The following is a 22,645-nucleotide window of genomic DNA, read 5'->3' on the forward strand; positions in this document are numbered from 1 at the left end:
AGGTTACAAAAAACTGGTTTAGTTTTAAACTAATCCAAAACTAGAATAGGAGTACACTTGTAGCCAAACAGAGGGTTTTGAATTTTTTTTTTGAAATATTATATATATTTATAATATATATATATAACAAAATATATTCAAGTAGCCCATTTAGTCTCTGTTAAGAGACAGAAACAACTGAACTGGATGAGAGCAACTGGAGGTGCTCCTCCTTGTGCGACGGCGACGATGGATCCGGTGGCGATGATTGAGACAGCGGCCAGTTCGGTTCGACAGCGGAGAGGCGGCTGGTTCAGCTGAGATGGATCCGGCGACGCTATGGACAGCGGTTCGGCAGTTAAGGGCTGCAGATCCGACAGCGACTGTTAGCGAAAAAGATTTGGCAACGGCAATGATCCGACGAAGTGCAGCGGTTCGTTGCCGGCAGGCAGCGGTTTGGTTTGGCGAAGAACCGTCGATGCGATGCGATGATAGAGATCTGGCGATGCAACACAGATCCGTCGAGGTGCAGCGGTTTGGTTACGTCTGCGGCTTGTGACGGCAGCGACTTGTGATAGCAGTGGCTGCGGCTTGTGATGAAGATTGGTGAATTTCAGGGTTGGTAATTTCTGAGTTGTGTATGGGTCTGTATGTGTATGGGTACGTGAACTTCAAAAAAATAAAATCAAAGGGATTCAAGGTTTCGGTTCAATGATGACTCTGATACCATCTTGAAATTCAGAGAAAGAATATGAGCATTAAAAACTCTATTCAATAATTTGTTCGATAAGTATTACATCTAATTTATATAATATGATTAGCTAAAATAGGTAACTAATTACCTACCAATTAACCCTAAATTAAGGAGTAAATAATTCAATCCTAAATACTATAAGAGATAAAATCTCAACAATTCCATCGAGATAACATAATTATTCATAAAATATAACTTTTTCCTACTTACCATCCTTACACATGTTTTATGTTTTAATTTTGAAATTTTTATCCATTGCTAATTTGATATATTTCTTTTAGTGAAATTTATTATTTTACATGGGTTTATATTTGGGAAAATTACATATAAATGGAGTCAAAGATTCATATTTACTTAGATACTGAGTCAAAGTTCCATATTTCTCTAAAATGGATTGCTGAGGTGGCACATGGTTTTTTACTGTTTAAAAAATTGTGGTGCCTAAAATGCCCTTCCCTAATAAAAAAGTAGTACCTTCAGTTCAAAAAAGTAGTACCTTCAGTTCAAAAAAGTAGTACCTTCGGAGAAAAAGTAGTACTTTCGCGAGTGTTTAAAAAACATGGTACCTGGACGCCAAAAAGTAGTACCTTCAGTTCAAAAAAGTAGTACCTTCGAAGAAAAAGTAGTACCTTCGCGGAAGGGTATTTTAGGCATCACAATTTCTAATCAGTAAAAAACCATGTGCCACCTCAGCAATCCATTTTAGAGAAATATGAAATTTTGACTCAACCTCTAAGTAAATATGGAACTTTAACTCCATTTATATGTAATTTTCCCTTTATATTTTATATATAGTAGTTTTTATAACAATATTATGTATAAGAAATATTCAAAGTAAAAATGTAATATATCTAACATTTTTCAATTTTTACATTTAACAAACAATATGAATGAATCCAACGCAGTATAAACAAGTTTTGAGATTAATACATTCAACACCTATATATATTCTTACATGCATTCTACAAAATTCTTCTCCCACTCTCATTTGTTTTTTTTTTTTTTTTTTTTAAAATAAAAAGAAAATATTGACTTAGTTGTCTCTCAAAGCATTCTTAGACTCTACAATTGAATAATTTTCTTATACTCCACATTTGATAGGGAACGGTTTCATTTGTTTTTAATAAAAAACAAAGTGGGATCAAGGAATTTTTTGGAAAGTAAAAATATTACCGTACCTTTTTTTTTTCTTCCAATACGGACGAATTAGGCACATTCCAGTGTCATCACAGTTCCAAAAACGTGGGTGTGAAACCATGAATCAGTTGAATTAAGAAAATGGAACCCCACTATCACAGAATTTTAAGTCAACTTTAATGATCACGATAGTTGGTTTGGAAAGCTCCTTCGGTGGTCCATGGTTCAAAGGAGACTTGCTAGGTGGAAAATGAAAAACTATATACGCGCATACATGTATACAAACAAGTAAAATGTCACTTCGGATTACTTGTGAACTGTTATTATATAATGCATTATATAAGTATTTTTAATTATTTGTTGAGTGGAAAATTGAAATTCTATGGCGTGAAGCCAATAACTAACTATATATATTTTGGTGGACTTTTATAGAGCCGCCCAATCTTTCCGCAATTTGAAAGTTGAAACCTTTCCAAAGATTCATTTACCCCAAAACAATATATATATTAATTTATCTCATAAAATTTACATTATTTTTACATCTATCTTGTATGTTTATTCAAAAGAAAAAAAGGATAGGACCACGTATGTGTGTGTATATATATATATATATTTGAAAATTTTAAGTCGCAACTTGAGTTTGGTAATGAAAAAAATAAAAAATAAATACAGTAAAATGGATCATATAATTTTTCAACCAATTAATTGAAAATTATTATCCAGTAGAGTATCAAACTCCCCAAATAGTAATAAGAGATGCCATTTTTAAAATTTTTTTTATTTTTTATCTTCTCTTACAAAATGCATCAACCTGTACCATTTTTAAATTTTTTTAAAAGTCCAACATAGTATCGAGAACGATTTTCTCCCCATTAAAATAAATAAATATATAAATAAATTATTTGGAAAAGTCTTTTCAAGTATATTCTTTTTCAGATTCTCACTTGATGATAATATTTTAGAATGCTCGAAAATGAAATCAGAAATATAACAATCCATTTTCATAGATTAAACTCAATGGTCAATGATTTTTATAAAGCAACAAAAGAGACTTCAAAGTTCAAACCCAAGTACAAAACTTGAGAGACTAATCGAATCCCATCTATAAATCAAATTTGCACCATTTTCGTCAAATTTGGAGTAATTGTTTCCAGTTTTCCATACCCAACCTACCCTTTTGATACTCATATGTTTAATAGTTGCTGATGCTACAAAGTAATTCGACCCAAATTCAAATGTTCACAAAATGTCACATTATCCACTTTTTAAAACTAGCTTCTTCATGGGGTAAAATTTTGCCACTCTAATTTCTCGAAGAAAAAACAAAAATTCACTACTAAAAATTTGTTGAAATTTTTGTACAAATGATAAAATTTCATCAGCAAAATTTCAAAGTAAATGGGGTGAAGTCTGTACTGTGGGTTCTGCGGTAAAAAAAGTGTATTGGACATTGAAATGTGGTGCAGTGTGTGTATGGTGGGACTCACAGAAAGAAATTTTTTATTCAAAAATACTACAGAATATTTGTTTGTTGGGTCTAAAAAATGAGCCATTTATGTCAATAGCCTTTTTAGTATGTATGGGCCAAACATTTGTTCAAGAAATGCAAGTTTTCAAATAGGGTAGGCCCAAGCAGATGACAACTAACCAGAACTAAATTTTAGGTGGCCCAAAGTTATGCTATCCCTGGGCCCAAGTCATATATTTTGTCTCTTGGTTTCATTGGTCGCTCTGTTCTTAACCGTCAGATCATTGTGAAGCAATCAGCATCAACGGACATTATAATTCAATACACTATGACTGTCTACACCATATATCCACCATTCCTATATATAGATATATTTCACGTCTCTTTTCTCTCTCTCTAAAGTTTGCAATTAGGGTTTCCGTCTCTGTCCGCATACTCCAGTTGCGTGGTAGCTTCAATCGAAAATGGTGAAGGGTCGCCAAGGAGAGCGAGTCAGGTACATACTTTTTCTCTCTACAATACTCATCTTATCAAAATAACCATCTTTGATTTATACATTTCTTCATATCTCACATAATAAATGTATATTTGTGTGTGTTATATATATTCTAATTTGATTTTATTTTCTGTATAGACTTTATGTTCGAGGGACAGTCCTCGGATACAAGAGGTAACAAACATCATCACTCTCACTCTGTAATTTTTTTTTTCTCTCAATAGAATTCTACTTAAAAAGGAATTAGTTAAGGGTCTAATTGTTGATTTGATGGGTTTTTAGGTCGAAGTCGAACCAGTATCCGAGCACATCTCTGGTGCAGATAGAGGGAGTGAACACGAAGGAGGAGGTGTCTTGGTACCTTGGGAAGCGAATGGCCTACATTTACAAGGCCAAGGTCAAGAAGGACGGCTCGCACTACCGCTGTATTTGGGGAAAGGTCACTCGCCCACACGGTAACACTGGCGTCGTCCGTGCCAAGTTCAAGTCCAACCTCCCTCCCAAATCAATGGGAGCTAGGGTTAGGGTTTTTATGTACCCTAGCAACATGTGAGGTATCCTTAATTGCATATTGATTCTTTTTATTTCTATATTAAGTTCCATTGATCTTAATTTGAGCTTGTTTGGTTTAATTGAGTAAACTAATTATGGATGAGTATTGCAATTTTTTTTTTCCTTTTCTCGTTTTATGAAAGCTTAATAGTTCTTTTTAAGCTCCAATTGTTTGAGAATGTAATTAGAGAAGTATAGTTTAAATTTGGATTTAGTAATTTAAATATAAGTGTTAATAACATGCATGGATTGATTTGAGAGGATTTTTTTTTGTTTATGCGGAAAACCGTCCTGTCCACTCTCCTGCTTCATAGTAAAGCATAAGTTAAAGGGTTTTTTTTGGGGTTCCAAAAGCAACAATTGCATAGGTTTGGTGCAAAAGGTAGTGCTTTTGAACTTCTGAATAGTACTTTATTATCCAGTACTTATGCTCAAACTGAAGAATAGCAAATCACCTTGGATGTCATGTTGTAATTGTCCAATGTTATCTTTTTCTATGTTTGTTTTGCAGCATATAATCTCTGTTGAGTCTAAATAATAGGGTACTGCTTGATATATGATGAAATGAGAATCCATTGGCAATCACTTTTGCTTGTCCGCCCCTCTCCATATGTGGAATCAACACTGCTTGTCTTGGCAGGGGGAGGGGGGGGGGGGGGGGGTTTGCTATAATTCTCCAGAGAAATTTAATCTCTATATTCAAATTTAAATTCTTACTAGCTTAAACGATGTCTATATCTTATCCTCTAATGATCTCTCAGGTCACACCTTTAACTCAAACCATATTGTGGTAATCATTGTCACCAACGGTGACAGTTGTGTGTGTATGCAAACAATTCAGTGGAAATTTCATGCACTAATTTATTTATTTGTTTATTAAATAATTTTACTAACATTCCATTTCAACATTTCTCTTCCCATCGCACTCATTTTATTTATATACAGTATTTATGGGGTGTGGGTAGTCGGCAATCTGATTTTGTCGTGGAGTTGCTTTGTAATCATTCCATTATATTTTTATTTGAGTTGATAGGTATGCATTGATCACACAACTCTACAAGCTTCCTCCTCCTTGTGAATGACCAAACGGTATTGAAAAATAGGGATCGCTTTGTAGCTGTCAACCACCAAAAACATTTTTACTTGTGGTCGCACTTAATCAAGTCTGTATGGTTGAAGGTGGGTTGTAGGGAGAAATCTTTGATTTTCTGAACAAGCGACAAAAAGGAAGAAAATCTCGTACTTTCATTGGCCGGACATGTAAAAAATTAAATACGCTAGTGAAGGATTTAATTCAGTCTTTAGATATAATAAGACTTGTTGCTGCAACTTTTGTCATTAGTAGCAGCAAGTTGATCAATATTTTTTATGGACTATGATTGGTAATTATCAATTTTTTATTGTTGCAGTGAGCTAGTTGGTGTAGATTCAGAGACGACGACTAGAAGGTGAAGCAGAGGATTTTTAATTTTTACCATTTTGCTTTTGAGTTCAGTTTAACGTTTTGTACCGTGAAGCTATCTTAGCTTAGCTAGTTACTTGGATGCTCTCTTTGAATTGATGAGGCAAATGAAATATTTATGATGATGCTTATTGTTAAACTTCAATGGTTATTTTTTCTTTTATTTACCAAGTTTTATATTAATCATTGTTGCCTTAAGTCACCATCAAAAGTGTCGGTGACAAGATATCTTTTTATTGTTTTTTCCTCCAGTCATCCCTACTAATGGGGTCATTCTTAATTTCTTTACTATTAACTCTTATCTCTTTTAACATCCTCATCAGACACGAATTTGTTCTTATTTCTTTTAAAGCCAAACTATTTGGTCCTCATAAAATAGTTCATCTAATAACTGTTCTAAAATAATTTATTTTTAACTTTTTTTTTTATATACTTTTATTGCATAAAACACCACTAATTCCAACCTAGTGACTACCTTTCTGCAAATTAAACTATAAATGTAAAGTTTACATTCATTTTAAATCCCTTAAGAAGGATCCATTCTGGTGCCAGCAGCTCCAATAGCTAGCTTATATCTAAGTTGTTGCAGTTCCAATAGTTTATAGTTATGTTGTTGCAGTTAAAAAACCCGTAGTTGGACCTTGGGTTGGACCGACTGTCGGTGATGCACACCTTTCCTTAATTGAACGCGATGACACAGCTAGGAACTTAATATCAATTCATAATGTTATCTCAGAGAAGCACTCAAGGGAAGTCAGTTTCAAGTCTCAGTGAAGGCCATGTGTATAATTAATCATCGACTTGCAATCTTCTTCAATAATAACATTTCGAATATCCTGTTGCATTACAATAGTCACAGCAACATAGTGAATACTGATTACGAGACCTTCGGAAGAAGAAAAACAGAGTCAATACTGATAACGAGACCTCCACGTTCCTTTAATGGTGACTAGAATGCTGCATCGAAATTCGATTTAAGAAATCCAATTTACAGAGGACTCCATGATTGAGCTGTAACAAGAGACGGTGGCACCTGTAAGACTCTGAAAATATATCCTCCCTCAAAGGGGGAGGTGAGGGTCCATCTTAGTAATAGGCAATTTATAAAATGTGTGTGTGAGTGAGTACAAGAGAGAAAAATATGTTATGAGGTAGAAAATGTATTAAAATGAGCAATACCGATATTTTATTATGGTTCCAAAGATTGTAGTCTAATCTTACTTCCTAAATAGTACAACTCCAATAAAGATAATGATAGATGTGCAAGTGTGTTTATTGTCAATAAAAATAATATATATATATATGTGGTTGATATTAATATCATAAACATTTTCTATACCTAAGGTGAAATAATGGGTTGTCTTGGGCATTCATTTATACAAGAAATAGGTCAGATTTGGTAGAGAGATTATACTTTAACCAAAATTCATTAATGGTCTTGGGTTTCATATTCGAATTAAAAATAGTTTTAAAAAAGTCAAAGGTAGACTATTATCTTTTTATTTAACCAATTCAAGATCTAAACTAAACCAACTGTATCTTTAATATATCCAAACTTATAGGTAGATGTATATATTTAGAGGATTTGATTGAAATTAAGTTGCAGATATGGTTGTATTAAAAAAATAGATTTGGATAGAATTTTCTTAATATCCTATTCCATAAAGTGAAAATTTTCTTAGTCTTCTTTCCCACACAATGTGAAAAAAGAGGAGGAGGAGACGACGAATTAAGAATCACACAACGTGAGATCCATGTGTTGTTTGGCTAAATGGATTGTGACCAATTGAGGTGATTTTAGACCTACATTTGCATCTTCTAAACCTTTGATTTCAAAATAAAGGAAAAAGAGGTCAAAAGTCAATGGCTTCCCTTCCCGCCTAACTTCCCACTTTGACTTTCTTTTCTACATCTTTTGCATTGGATGGGCTGCTCATCAAGAAAGAACATGCCATGTTGTGGGAGGCCACGAATACCTCTTAGAGTCGTGTGGAAGTTCAAAGTCGTCGACTCATTTCATTTTTTTTCAGTTTTATTGACAGGTAAAATAAAAGAAAAAAAAAATATACACATTATATGAGACCTAAATTATTGAAAAACAATAAAAATAAATTAAAAAAGAGATAGAATAAATTATTCTAATTTTCATATTTTTTTGGTAATTATTATTATTTTTTATTTTTTACCATAAGTAAAAAATTGATAATGCTAGTTTAGAAAAATAAAAAGTAATTTTATTGTATTTAAGAAGGAGATAAAGTGAATTTGTAATATGTGGGTCACTATATTTGGTCTAGAAAAAAAAAAATTGTTGGACAATTAAAAAGAGATCAATTCACAGACAATTTTTATTTTTATTTTTTATAATACATTGTTGGCTCCACACTAATGGTGGGTGGTTTCACTATTCCCACTACACGGAAGGGAATCTTCTTATTCAGCATTATTACAGTTTTATCTCTGCCTGAAACTCTCCATTTGCAATGTAATTTACTACTATCTTTAAATAAATAAATAATTAGTTTGAAAAAAAAGAAAAAAAAAAGAATTTAAGCAGAGACCTTGACATGAACGTGTCAGTTTTTAATATAGTATGATCTGTCTAGATAGTGAGAGCTTGTTGAAAATTCATTGAAATGCATAAATCTATAGATTGCGAAATCTTGGAGAATTGGGACCGTAGGATGCTTGGGAGTGTCGGCAACCAAACTTGTGGAGCAATGCCAAATAAGAAATTGATAAAATAATCTTACTATTAATTTTCAACTAACAAATATTCGTGTCCAAAGAAAATTTCTAGGAATTAATTGCAAATGTGATTTGCATTGGAATCTAAAAATCCAGAAAATGCCAGCCAAACAAAAGCCCCCAAAAATTAATTGCATTGGCAACTAGTATTTTTTAAAAAAATCAATTAGCAAGTGTACAGCCACTATCGTCACACAAATATGATTAACATTTCTCTAAAAATCATGGTTCATTAATTGGTCTGCTTGCCTTTTTTTATTTTCTTTTTCTTTTTTAATTCAATTGTTGTACTTACTTGCATGAATAATATACATTTTTTTTTTTTTTTTCCTTTTGCTAGATTTTAAAAATGGCGACACCGTTTCACTTTTATACCATTGTATTCCAATCTAAAAAAAATTCGGTATCTCTGACCATAACTTTAAAATTTAATAATTATTTCTTTCAAATACCACAACTAACCTTTTTAATTATGATAAAATCCTTTTTATCTTTTCCTCTTTCTTAATCAGTGTTTTTGATATCCTATGTTATTTTTGTCAGGTAAAGTACAAAAAACCTCCCTCGACTTGTAACCTTTTTCAGTAAACCCCTCTCATCTAATTTTTTTACCAAAGAACCCCCCTCGACTTGTAGTCATTTCCAATAAATCCCCTTTATATAATTTTTTTACTAAAGAACCCCCTCAACTATCTAAGGGAGGTAAAATAGTTGATATTTTGACCAAAATGTCATTTTATTTAAATCTTAATTTTCCCCAACTTCAAAAATTCACAGAAATGATATATGCACAGAAATCTTATAAAACAAGGATTCCAAAAATATAAGATTTGTTTAACAAAATCTCATAACCAGAGAGTAATAGACAATCCAAACATCTACTGTAATAATTTTATTTTATTTTATTTTTTATAAAATACTCAGATTATTTGCAAGAAAATTTTCAGAACTATTTATTTTCATATGGAGCATATAAAAAAAATTAGTCCCAATAAAGACCGAATATTTATTTTTATTTATTTTTTAAATGATGAGTCAATAAAAGAAAAAAAAAATACTTTGACGCAAAATATGATATCTTGTGATATCGATCTCTGTTAGGGTTATTTTTTTATCTATATATTCGGCTCTATATGTAAATGAATAATTCTGAAAATTTTCTTACAAAAATAAAATAAGATTGTTGGAATAGATTTTTAGATTGCCTATTTCTCTCTAGTTATAAAGAATTTATATTTTTGGAATCCTTATTTCATAAGTTTTCGATGCATATATTATTTGCAATTTCAAAATGTACAGTTTGTGAGATATGAATTTTTGAATTTAGGGAGAATTAAGATTTAAATAACAGGGCATTTTGGTCCAAATATCAATTCTTTTGCCCCCTTCAGATAATTGAGGGATTTTTTTTAGTAAAAAATTAGATAAGGGGGATTTATCGGAAAAAGGCTACAAGTCGAGGGGATTCTTTGGTAAAAAAATAGACAAAGGGCTTACTAAAAAAGGTTACAAGTCGAGGGGAGGATTTTCTATACTTTGCCCTTTTTGTTAATCCCAATTTTCTCTTGTTTCCTGCCTTACCAAGCTCTTTCTCTATTTGTATTAACTTTCTCTTTTCTTACTCGTTAGGGGTTGATATATTGATCTTTGTAGGTAAGAATGAAAGATTTCACAAATGAAGAAATAGCAAAATTCAACGATATAATTGATCTTGTTAGTATAAAAAATATTAAATAACTATTAAAACTTTATGAACCAATTAAACTCATTTGATGATGATAATAGTGATGTGAAGAGTAATTTGTTTTTTATTTTTTATTTTTTTTTATGTTTTATGCTTTGAGTTTATGTTTGGATTTTATTTTTTATTTTTTTAGTGATGTGATTTTTAAAAATTAATTTGGATGTTGGTGGGAATGGTAACTTTTTTTTAAAAAAATTCTTTTCTATTTTATGCTTTGATTTTAGTTTGATTTTTTTTTTCTTTCCCGAATGTGAATTTTAAAATTTTATTTGAAATTTATTTGAATAATTAAGTTTACATTGTACTTGATGATCAATAAAGTTCGAACTTTTTTGACAATAAAATAAAAAGACGAGTGATTATGTGAAAGGAACTATATATATATATATATATATATATATATAGTAAATAAGGTAAGAAAATTAGGAAGGATGCATTAATGAGCTTAATGACCTTCTTGTCATTTCCTTTAAAGAATAAAGAAAAATGGAGTGCACTTGTAAAAAAATGAAGTGCAAACATGCCTCCCTTTAAAAATTGTTGCTATTATGCTCTATTTGGTAGGAAATAAAAATTTGAATGGAAAGAAGAGAAGAATAGAAGAATTGCGTATTTCATTCTTTTTGTTAGTTTTTAGGATAGTATTATAATTAAAAATTTATATAATTTATGATAGTATTTAATTTAAAATTTGTATAATTTAGAATAATATTTAATTTAAATTTTCTATAATGTCCACTTGTCTTACATTCTTTCTTCTGTCCATTTTTTGAGATGAAAATTTGTAAATGAGGAAGAATGTGTCATCCTTCCTATCCTCCCTTATTTTCTTATATTATCTCAACCAAACAAATGAAAATTTTTCATTCCTTCCTATTTTATCTCCACACCTATTTCTTCCTTCCTATTGAACACATTGTTGAACTATTTTCCGGTATTACAAACTTCGAAATTAAGAATTCACGCATTCTTAGACTCTGTTTGTTTCGACATAAAATATTTTTTGCTTTTTAGGTATTTGGCAAAGGTGTAAGTTGAGATTGAGGTCAAGTCTATCAGGCAGAACATATAAAATAATTTACCAAAAATTAATGAATAAATTATTTTTGATAAATTTTAATATATATATATTTTTGTAAATATTTTACATCCAAATAAATTGAACCTAATATAAAATAAATTTGGTCCATAATGCATGTAGTCCAAAAGTGATTTGTACGACTTTTAATCATAGAATGTCAAAAGTTGAAGTCTTTGTAAATAAATACAAAGCGAGCCCGAGTTACTTGCAATGATTCTTTCTCAAATTTAACGTGGTTGGACCAGGTTGAAATTCTTTTAAAAAAATATATCCCAAACATCTCTTTCTATTCAATTCATTCCCAACTATGTTAGATTCGTACGAGCAATCGGCAATTATGGTCGAAAAACTTATCATTTCTCATTAAAGAATGGATAATATTTAACATCCTCACCATTGAATTTGGAATTTCTTTCTTCTTTATTTATTTATCTATTGGGATTAACCTGACATTTGAAAATACTATTTTTTTAGTTTATTTTTTATTTATTTATTTTGAATCCATGGGAATCCGATCAAAAAAAGAAAAAAAGAATTCACTGGAAGGAATTGATTGATAATGAGAAAGGCAATAAATTGGTTGAGGAGTGCAGGAATTCTTTATCTATTTTACAAATTATCCTTCTCTATCTCTCAGTGAACTTTTTTTGTTTTTTGGACATATTTCATGTATTTTAGACCTAATCAAATAGTACTGATTTAAATAAACAATTATTTTGTTAATGGCAGTCATAGTCATTTTAGCTTCTAATCAAAATGTAAATTCCATGAAATTATAACAAGAATCTCCTCACAAGTTTTTTTGTTTTTAAGATAAAATAAACTCACATTTATGCACTCGAATTGTCATCTCCTCCCAATTTGAAAATGAAGCAATTTTCAGAAAAAAAAAAAAAAATTGTAAGAAAAAAACAAACCTGAAAAATGATCTGGCAAAAAGCTTATGTGGTGTCAGAGACTCTTTGTTGCCGAATGCACGTGAGTAGCACGGTAGCGTTAACTCCCGTGCTCTTAACCAGTCAAAGAAAACAAGCCGACAAATTGGACCCATTGGAGGGCAGAGCTTAGTTTTTTTTTCCAGCAAAGCCCACTTGTCTTCCTTTTTTTTTTTTTTTTTTTTTTTAAATTTTTTATTCTGGATTAATCGAATAAGATAAGCAGTCCGAGGCAGCTCCTCTTATTTTTTAACACTTTGTTTGGATGAAAAGAAATCAAGCGAAAATGGAAGAGTAAAGGAGATTTTCCTCTCACCAGTTTAGCTAAAAGGAAAGAAAAGAAACCAAATGCAAGTGTAAACAGACAACAAATTATTCCCTCTTCATTTTACGATGTACTAACTTTCATGTACTAACTTTGTTTTAGGGTTGGTTTAATTAACATATCTTTTACTTTAGGGTTGGTTTAATTAGAAACTATTACTTTTATTTGATTTATTAATTAGTATGTGAGAATTATATTTTTGAGAGGGTTTTTAATGTTAGAAGAGTTTTTGACAATTCATTTATTGAAACTCTTCTACAAAAATATATGTTTTGCTTATAGTTGAAGACTGAAGTAAATTATTATTATTATTTTTCTTGACAAACTAAAGGAGAAAAACACGAACACGAACACGAGTACGAGCACTATCATGAGCACGAGCACAAACATACTCTCTCAAGAATTGTACCAATTAAGTTACTGAATAATGCCAAACTTGCTGTGTGTTTAAAGAATAGAATTTTGATATTTCGAATATCTCATTAAACTTGTAAAAAGGCATAGTTCTTTTTTTTAAAAAAAAATCAAACACCACACAAAACAGTTTTCAAATCTAAAAAAATCAAAAATAACATTTGAAAAGCGAATCTAAATACAATTATTAGAAGACAAGTCAGACCATATTGTAATTCCAAAAATTTAATATGTTGAGATATATATATATATATATATATATATATATTGAACTTCTTCCATTAGTTGTATCAAATTAATTTCATGTTGTCATGCTTGACAATATAATTTTTTTATTAATGAACAATTAAATGGCCAAGAATACAAAGAATACCAACAAATAATTATCTACCCATGTTCTCATTTGGAAAGTGAAAGAAGAGGCCTATCCATGGACAACCTTGTCTTCCAACTGCCATGGTGAAAAGGAGATACTTTAATCACTAATATTCATTTTTTTCTTCTTTTTCTTTTTCTCTTTTAAGACGACATTTATCTCTTTATTTACTCTTAATTTCCTGCTAGTATTTAGCAGTACCAAATATCATTTTCCTTTGAAAAACCACTCTTTTTCAAGAATTAGTTTAACAACAACCATCTAAATTCAATACAGACAAGCAAATCTTAAGGCACATTGCATCAAACGTTGTCTATTGACCGACCCATTTGATCCAAACCTTGCAACTGGTGTGACATGTGAACCAGATTTTCAACCCTATCACAAGACTGGTACATTCCCACATTCCCCCCAAACACCTTCTCCTCTCTCTTTCTATATGTATAGAAAGAGAAACATATATAACTATATATATATGTATGCATATTTCCTTACCGTTACGTACGTTAATCAAACCTGATATACTTTTTTTTTTTTTTACCTTTCTTCCAAGCTCGCTTCTTCTCCGTAGTCCGTAGTAGTTTGCATACATACAGAAAAACCTTCACATCAGAGACTTCAATTCCGAAACGCTTCACTGTCACACAATCTCTCACGAAACCCTCTTAAGATCCACGAGACTTTCTCTCTCCTCTTACCCCTCTAACCCCCCTCTCTATCCCTCTAAAACCTCCACCTCTGTTCTCCATTTCCAGATCTCTCTCTCTCTGCCGTCCTGCAACTCACCCAATTCTAGAACGCTTGACCGAAATAATATTATCTATTCGTATATTCGTTATCCGAAACGCAATTTGTATTATCTCAATTGGGTTTGGAAAACCCTAGAAGAGTTCATTCAATTCGATGAAGGGCTCGAGCCGGTTGTTCACGATCGGGCTCGTGTCGTCATGGTACTCGTCCAACATTGGGGTTCTGTTGCTGAACAAGTACTTGCTGAGCAACTACGGCTTCAAGTACCCGATCTTTCTCACCATGTGTCACATGACGGCGTGTTCGCTGTTGAGCTATGTTGCTATTGTTTGGCTAAAGATGGTTCCTTTGCAGACGATACGCTCACGAGCTCAGTTCACCAAGATCTCAGCTCTGAGTCTCATCTTCTGTACTTCTGTGGTCAGTGGGAATGTGTCGCTCCGCTACCTTCCGGTGTCGTTTAATCAGGCAGTTGGGGCAACCACGCCTTTCTTCACGGCGGTGTTTGCCTATATAATGACGGTGAAGAGGGAGGCTTGGCTGACCTATGTCACTCTCATTCCTGTGGTTACAGGGGTCATCATTGCTAGCGGGGTAAATTTTTCATTTTCCCTTCTAATCTTCTACTTAATTGAAGTTTCTTTGTCTTTCAAGTTATGGATCTTCTTTTTTGGGATTGAATTGAATCAATTGATCTTTTAAGTTTGAAATTGCCTCTATTTTTCACTTGAAGAATTGACTTCTGATTGCAAGAAAACTTTAACTTTGGTTATCCTAAATGAAATGTTAAGACAAATTCCTAGATTAGACAATAGATAGAGTTGAAAGAAGATATTCCTCTTTCTGGGTTGAGACATAAGAGATGATATTCTTGTATGTCTAATTGTTAAGAATCTTCTATCAAAAGATGAAATTTTGTTGATCCTTTTGTATTATCATTGCCAAGGTTTATCTTGCACAATTTGGCAAACAGAACAAAAGATACCATAGAATTGTAGACTGAATCTGAAATTGTAAATCAACTTCAAGAAGTTTTATAAATTTTGAAAAAAAATGGATCATGGGTAAGCAGTAGGACATTTTGCTTGCATAACTTGGTACAAATTCGTTGGGAATTGGAATTGACAAACACTCAAATTTTGTAGATTTACAACTAATTTAGCATCACTTCTATTGATTAAAATAGGATGATCATGAAGAGTATGCACCACGGGACCTCACTTTGTATATACCCATCTAATAATGAATAATTAAGGCTCTGGTACCAGTCTACTTTTCTAAACCTACCATATTAATTCCTTGCTTCTCTAAGCCAATAGAGGTCGTTTTGAGGTCTTTGTACTTCTCACTAACCGTTATATTAGTTGCTGAAGAAGAGAATTCCATCATTGATCTCCCTGGCATAAATCCAATGTGAGTTTTTGACATTGTCGTTCTAAAAATCTTGGGCTCAATCACTCTTTTTAAAATCTCATTATCCAACTTATTAGGTAATGTAAAATTAGTGTGACAGTATGAGACTTTTGAAATTAGATAATTTAATCTTGTTTAGCTGTCCAGCTACAACTTACAAGCAAATTTTTGAGGTGGACCAGAAAAAAGACACCATTGTTCAAAGTGCTTTGAAATGAAATCCACTCTACTCTAGCTTAATTTTCTCCAATCCTAGAGGAATTAAATTCTATTATTTGATGCAGTCATTAGAAAGTAATTTAGTAAATGGCTCCTATGACTCATGGTGAAGAGTAAACCATGCAGTCATCACAATTATATGTTGGTGGTAAGTTAACCACGCAGTATCAAACTGATATCGTAAGATAGAATGGAGGGGGGCAAGAGAAACAAGAAGCTAGCCTTAATGGAACTCCCATTGCAAGATACAGGTTCCTTCAAGGGGATGGATTTGTATCTTACTACTTTATAGTGAGAGATACAAATGCGCCAAACCCCTGTCACAATTTTATAAAACACTTGTGAATCTTCTTTGTTTGTCCTCCTCCCTATGGCACCATCCAGAAATTGAAAAGAAAGTGAAGTGTGTTTTTTTCCTCTCTCAACCTCAAGTGCGGCAGACTATTTTATGTGTTCCATTTTTTATTATTATTATTATTATTTTTTTTTTATGTTTTTGATTGTTTAACAGCTTCTATTGAAAGGGTTGTTGATATATTCATATGCATATTTATTACTTGTGATAAGAAGCCTGTTTTGTAATTTAATTTGTTTTAGAGTATAATTGAACTTTTTTTTTTTTCTCTATAATGTGGATGCAGGGAGAACCAAGTTTCCATTTGTTTGGCTTTATAATGTGTATTGGTGCTACAGCTGCAAGGGCATTAAAATCAGTGCTTCAAGGGATTTTGCTGTCCTCAGAAGGGTATTTATTTTCTGAATTATAAACAAGACTACCTCCGTCCCAAAATTCGTGGGGTGTTTGGGGAATCCAATTTTTTTTTTTTTTTTTTTTTTGGTCCTGGCAATTGGTTGGAGGGGTTAGGGAGTTAAGTTAGAGGGAATCCAACTTTTTATTGTAGTGGAGTTTTAATATTTGTTTATTGTATTGATAAGAGTGAAATTTCCAAAGTTATCCTTGTTAAAAGACAAAAGAATACTCTGTAATTAGTGCAAAAGTCAATATCAGAAGGATAGTTTAGGTATATTATAAAAATAGTACATCCATTTTTGGAATGGGACATTTATTTTGGGACATCCCAACATAGAAAGATGGACAAGTATTTTGGGACAGAGTTATTATTACTGAGTGCTTTAGGGGCTTAACTTCAGTACATGTGTAATTATGTACGTGTTCTTCTTTTTCCAGGGAAAAGCTGAACTCCATGAACCTTCTGCTGTACATGGCACCAATAGCTGTTGTATTTTTACTTCCTGCTACGCTGTTGATGGAGGAAAATGTGGTTGGGATCGCATTAGCGCTTGCAAGAAATGATGTCAAAATAATCTGGTATCTGCTATTCAATTCTACTCTAGCATATTTTGTGAACTTGACCAATTTCTTGGTCACTAAACACACAAGTGCCTTGACTCTCCAGGTATGTTCTGTGTTCAGCACCTGGCATATCATTCTCACTTGATATTCACTCTATTTGATTATGTTTAACCTATAATGGTGCAACTTCTGTACTGCCTGAGCTAATCTCTTACATTACCATCTATACTATATTTTCACTTAATTCAGATTGTTGTTACAAAATCTTAGTCTTGTGTTCATATCAAAATCTAAGGAACATTGGTTTTATGAAGGTGATGATATATCATAGACCAGAGATGTTGTTTTATTGGTGCATAGTTAAAATATAATCGGAAGTGCTACTTTCCAGTGTGCCCACTTTTTAGCTATTTCCTTGTAATTTGTCTGCTGATGACTTTGAACATCATTATTGTGCTACTTGTTAGTTGCTGTCCTAGACAAGTTGACGTGTTTTATTGTATTTTCTTTGATATTTCTGGTTGTTTAGCGAATTAGGATCAATAATTTTGATCAAACTTTTTGTTTTTGGTAAGTAAGACGTGCACACAGACACAATTGCCCCTTATGGAATCTCCTCAACCTTCCAGTTTGTTTAAACTATTTTGACAGATCCATTTATTGATGCTGATGGTGGATGGTTGACTCTATTATTATAGTTTATTCTGTTAACCATTGTTTTACAGAATAATATATGCTGGAGTTTACAGATTGCAACTCATTTATTCCTCGAAGAAGAGTGGTCCCTCGTTGATAAACTAGTTTGAATTGAAATATATATGAAGAGTACATAAGAAGAGTTGAAGAAAGTAGATAAATTTCTGCATTACATGATTTGGCCACTAAGGTAGATGGTCAAACATGCGAGGTGTTAACTAGATGCAAAAATTGAAGCTAGAACCTGAGACAGTTTGGATTCTTTAGAAGCTGATAAGTAGGATACGGGTTTGAGATGCTGACTCATAGTAGGTCTGGATCACTAAATCTTGATGGTATTTAGATGTAATCAGCTTTTAGGTTATTCCACATCCTTTTGAGAAAATCTTCTATGCTTTTCAGTGATGCTTCCAAAAATAATTGAGTTTCAGGGAAACAGTTGAAGGGATTGAAGTAAGTGTCTAGTAAAAAGAAAACAAAAAGTTACTCTCTTATTTTGTTCATGGCAGTTTCTATGGGTTCTAACGATGAGTTTTGTTTTTCTTAAGAAACTGTTGGGTGTATTAATGACATTTCCTGTAGGAACTGCTTTTTTTTTTTTTGATAAGTAAAATTGTATTAGAAAGCGTTCAAGAGGGGAACACGTCCTAAGAGCTGTACAAGAACCAAGAACAAAAAGAAAAGAGAAAACCTATGGATCCAAAGACCCCAAAAAGTCCAAAAAGTCCTCTACAAAAGAACAATCTCTCCCCATACCCCAACTAAAGAGAGAACAAATAATAGAATACTTTAGAGCCCCAATGGGTAACTCCTCCCCAACAAAAGATCTTCTATTGCGTTCTTTCCAGAGGCACCACCAAATGCAAAGGGGAGTCGCCCTCCAGAAGTCACGAACACGAGCCCCCACCCTTTGCCCCCTCCAAATATCAATAAGAACTGCTATAAATTTTTTTCCTTCTTAGAAACCTTCTGCTTGTGCTTATTTAAAATTTAACCTTTTTTGTTGACAAACCACCTCTGTGTTTTTGCGAATTTTGGGCATCCTTTAATATTATCCGGCTATAGTTTATTTATTTTTTATTATTATTATTATTTTAGGGTAAAGATTTATCTTGCTATAGTTGCATAAAGATATGGACATTTCAGACAGTGTATTGTAGACTTCTATTACATATCAATTTCAATAGGAAGTACATATTACATATTATTAAAATGTTTCAAGCTAATTATTTTTGGAGTTGAGAACTAAAAAGTAAAGCACCACCCGCACCCCCAAGTATTCATAGAATAGATATTGAAAAAGCAGATACATGGATTTTAAACCAGTGGAAAATGAAAAAGAACCCACTCTACTCCAAAGTAGATGCTCCGTCTTGGCATTGAGGGCACCTGTTTTGTTGATTGATCTAGGACTTATGCATGAGATGTTAAAAACATCCCCTCTCGGTAGATGCTCTGGCTCCCTCTTGGCTTTGAGGGCACCCGTTTTGTTGATTGATCTAAGGCTCATGCATGAGATGTTAGTATTGGCATCCCCTCCCACAAACTTTTAATGGTTTAGATTACATGAAGCTATTGGATCCATCTCTAAATTACAGGGGAACATTTATTGAGCCTTTGTTGGCGGAACCCATTGGAATTGTAATTGAAATTCTATATCAAAATGATGCACTGTTACTGACTAAAATTGTGGATGGTTGCAAGATATTGAATCATTTGGTGGTGTTGATGTCCAATATATTAAATTAGAAAAGTTTTTTTCAGTTTCAAAGTGGATGTACTAACTGCTAGCACAGGCCTACTGTTTTTCTGAGAATTGGCATATAATTACTACATCTGCCTAATTTACTTTTTTAGTGTTGTTTTGTTGTTCATGTTACTTACGCTGCATACTCTAGCTAGTAGCTAGTAACCTCTAAGTATAAAGTAGTAGATGAAAATGTTTCCGTTTAATTTAAATTTGAACATACAAAATTATTTCCTCCTTTGGGATTCTCACAGTGCTTGTCTTGGATTGAAACTGGCACACAGCATTGGAGTTAGATCTGTGCGTAGATAGGATTTGTCCCGCCTGAATGGCAGGAATACTGCTCTAGTTATCATAATAAATAATTATATAAATAATACTACTGTTGGACCTGCCTATAAAAGATTCGTATGAACCTTTCTTTTACAACTGTTCAACAAAGGTGAAAGGGTGGATTTTGAAAGAAATCCTTATCAATCTGTCTCCCTATTGTCTAACTTGAAAACTTTCTTTAGTCAAAATGGAAAGATCACTGACTAAGAAGAGATGAAGACTTGTCTGATCTAATTATCATCAAAGATGCAACTAAAATTGTCTATACAATTCACTTATAAAAAAAAAATTGTCTGTACAATTCATGGCATCAACTAGCTAGCGCAATTCTTATGCCGAATAGAATTGGAAGATGGAAGAATTGACCAAATTGATCTTCATGAAGTTTTGTCAATCCAGTACATTGTTAGAAACCTGAAAACATTCGAAAGGACAGTTCTTGTGCCAAATATTGGAAGATGGAAGAATTGACTCAATTGATCTTCATGAAGTTTTGTCAATCCAGTACATTGTTAGAAACCTGAAAACACTCGAACTTTTACTTAAGATAGATTAGTAATGACCTTGATTGAACAAAGTTGTATATGCATCAATGTATGTACTTTGGATTGCTTGTAAGTTGTGCTTTGCACGAAGGAAATATACCTAGTCAATGTTGATGTTTTCCTTGTAGTAATACTCATCCCAATAGTTCCACAACAGTAGCTTCACTTCCATTTTCTCACCCAATTTTGTTGCTTATTTTTTTATATTTATATTTTTTAAGATGTGTTCTGAGGAACTTCTGGCCTATTTTGAAACTGAAAGAGCTAAACTTCTACAGGTCTTGGGAAATGCAAAAGGGGCTGTTGCCGTGGTTATCTCGATTCTTATATTTAGAAATCCTGTGTCAGTAACGGGCATGCTCGGCTACATGCTCACTGTCATTGGAGTGGTTTTGTATGGTGAAGCCAAGAAGAGGAGCAAATGGGAAGCCCTTTAACTCCACGTTTCTTCATGTGAAGGTGCCTTCAATCTCTTTCAAAGTCGTCATTTTGAAATATGGTTACAGCGGATGCCATATATTCTTTGTCCACGAAGAAGGCGAGTTCTACCTGTGCGACAAGTAACTTTATGGTTGGCAGAGGGGAAATCTCAATAAAAGCATGTATTGACCTTTTCTGCACTAATCTTCAGGTTATGAGGGCAGCATCAGTTATGCTTTTGGGGGGTAGACTTGGACTCATTCCAATCAATTAATTTTCTTTCTTCTTTCTTTTTTTATTTTTTATTTTATTTTTTTTCCCTCTTATAACCTTAGTGCCAAATGTTGATTGATTGATGAAAGATGCATCAACATATATACCATTGCACAATCATATACAAATTTTATTGTTGTGTAAACACTGTAAAATGCCCATCAACATATATATCAAGGAATTGTTTCTTTTGTTGGTTCATTCTGCAAATTTTCTGCAAGTCCAGCTCAGCTTCTTGTGGTTGCCGTTCTAGTTCCCCCCAACCCCCGAGTGTGCATATAGTTATAGAGAAGTAACATCAGCTGCAACATGAGTATGACCAGGTTGAGACAATTTCAATCATCCCATGCCCAATTCACTCATGTGGATTCTGACATGTTGTCAACCATTTTTTTCTCCCTCAGAACTGTGACAGGAAGAAAGGCTTGTACATCACTCAGGATACCACTGGTGGATTAGTAAGTAGCATTCCACCACTTGAGTGATGGTCCAAATCTTTTTCACCAAAGAATGGAGTAGTCATATGGGACATCCACTTTCTTTTTCATATTGATGGATATCTAGAATCTGATGCTACATTCTTTAATTTCACACCCGTCAATTGCATCATTACATATTCTACAAAAACCATAAAATTATGCATTTCATTTGGACAAAAAAATTGAAAGGTGATCATTTGTAATGGGACAAGACTTGCCCATTCACTGCTAATGTGGTTCAATTATAAATGCATAAATAATCAGTAATTACAAAATGAGTGCTAATGTGGTTCAATTATAAATGCATAAATAATCAGTAATTACAAAATAAGAAAGTGATAAATAAGAACAATAATTATTTTTGGAATAAATCCATTCACCTTTTCTAATTTATTTATTTATTAATTTTCTAATTTTGCAATTAAGAATTATTTGTGCCTTTATTTATTAATTTATTAATTTTGTAATTAAGAATTATGTGTGCATTTGTGATTGGATCACGTCTAAGTAAATCTTATCATTGGCAATGCATAAGATTTTATGTAGGGAAATAATAATAAGGAAAATAACAATACTAGTAAAACATTAAAATTTTATGTAAGAATATTACTACGTCATGTTGCCAAGTCCCAATGCAAAAAATACTTCTTCAGTCCAGATTTAATTGTTCATTTTTTATTAGTATTATTTTTTTGAATTATTTTAATATACTTGTCTTAATTAAAAAGTTAAAATAAAATAAATATATCTTTTCATGAATGACTTAAAATTTTCAAAAAAATTCAACTTAAATTATATAAATATTTTAAAATTTGAAAGAATAAGTATACCTTAATTGCATGTCTCAGATAGTAATACAATATATAATAAGGTTGGTAATTAAGTTCCGTTGGTTCAAAATATTATATTCGGACCTTCTTCTTCATCTTAATCTTATCACAGAATGTGGCAGGCCGTGTTGGCATCAACTTGATGAGTGACACT

The 22,645-nt window shown here is 32.4% G+C and overlaps 2 protein-coding genes across 2 annotated transcripts; both read left to right on the forward strand.

Annotated features, from left to right (window-relative positions):
• Positions 1-3,713: 3,713 nt before the first annotated feature.
• On the forward strand, positions 3,714-5,987 carry LOC132313236 (large ribosomal subunit protein eL33w). Its single transcript, XM_059811922.1, has 4 exons — positions 3,714-3,834; positions 3,973-4,008; positions 4,117-4,388; positions 5,796-5,987. Exons 1-3 carry the CDS (start codon positions 3,803-3,805, stop codon positions 4,385-4,387), a joined length of 339 nt encoding a protein of 112 aa, XP_059667905.1. The 5' UTR covers positions 3,714-3,802; the 3' UTR covers position 4,388; positions 5,796-5,987.
• A 7,827-nt stretch (positions 5,988-13,814) lies between these two features.
• Positions 13,815-21,383, forward strand: LOC132313235 (probable sugar phosphate/phosphate translocator At3g11320). Its single transcript, XM_059811921.1, has 4 exons — positions 13,815-14,815; positions 16,495-16,598; positions 17,043-17,271; positions 20,768-21,383. Exons 1-4 carry the CDS (start codon positions 14,375-14,377, stop codon positions 20,924-20,926), a joined length of 933 nt encoding a protein of 310 aa, XP_059667904.1. The 5' UTR covers positions 13,815-14,374; the 3' UTR covers positions 20,927-21,383.
• Positions 21,384-22,645: the final 1,262 nt, after the last annotated feature.

This window comes from Cornus florida, unplaced genomic scaffold (genome assembly GCF_030987335.1).
Source record: "Cornus florida cultivar Cherokee Brave unplaced genomic scaffold, ASM3098733v1 CherokeeBrave_3.0.0_Hap2_Chr06, whole genome shotgun sequence".
Classification (NCBI taxonomy): domain Eukaryota; kingdom Viridiplantae; phylum Streptophyta; class Magnoliopsida; order Cornales; family Cornaceae; genus Cornus; species Cornus florida.

What these genes read in the sequence shown, in the direction of transcription:
- LOC132313236 (XM_059811922.1), top strand. Translation starts at nt 3,803, where the DNA reads ATGGTGAAGGGTCGCCAAGGAGAGCGAGTCAG. An exon ending in CGCCAAGGAGAGCGAGTCAG is followed by an intron (nt 3,835 to 3,972) that starts GTACATACTTTT and finishes TTTTCTGTATAG; the next exon opens with ACTTTATGTTCGAGGGACAG. An exon ending in ACAGTCCTCGGATACAAGAG is followed by an intron (nt 4,009 to 4,116) that starts GTAACAAACATC and finishes ATGGGTTTTTAG; the next exon opens with GTCGAAGTCGAACCAGTATC.
- LOC132313235 (XM_059811921.1), top strand. Translation starts at nt 14,375, where the DNA reads ATGAAGGGCTCGAGCCGGTTGTTCACGATCGGGCTCGTGTCGTCATGG. An exon ending in GGGTCATCATTGCTAGCGGG is followed by an intron (nt 14,816 to 16,494) that starts GTAAATTTTTCA and finishes ATGTGGATGCAG; the next exon opens with GGAGAACCAAGTTTCCATTT. An exon ending in ATTTTGCTGTCCTCAGAAGG is followed by an intron (nt 16,599 to 17,042) that starts GTATTTATTTTC and finishes TTCTTTTTCCAG; the next exon opens with GGAAAAGCTGAACTCCATGA.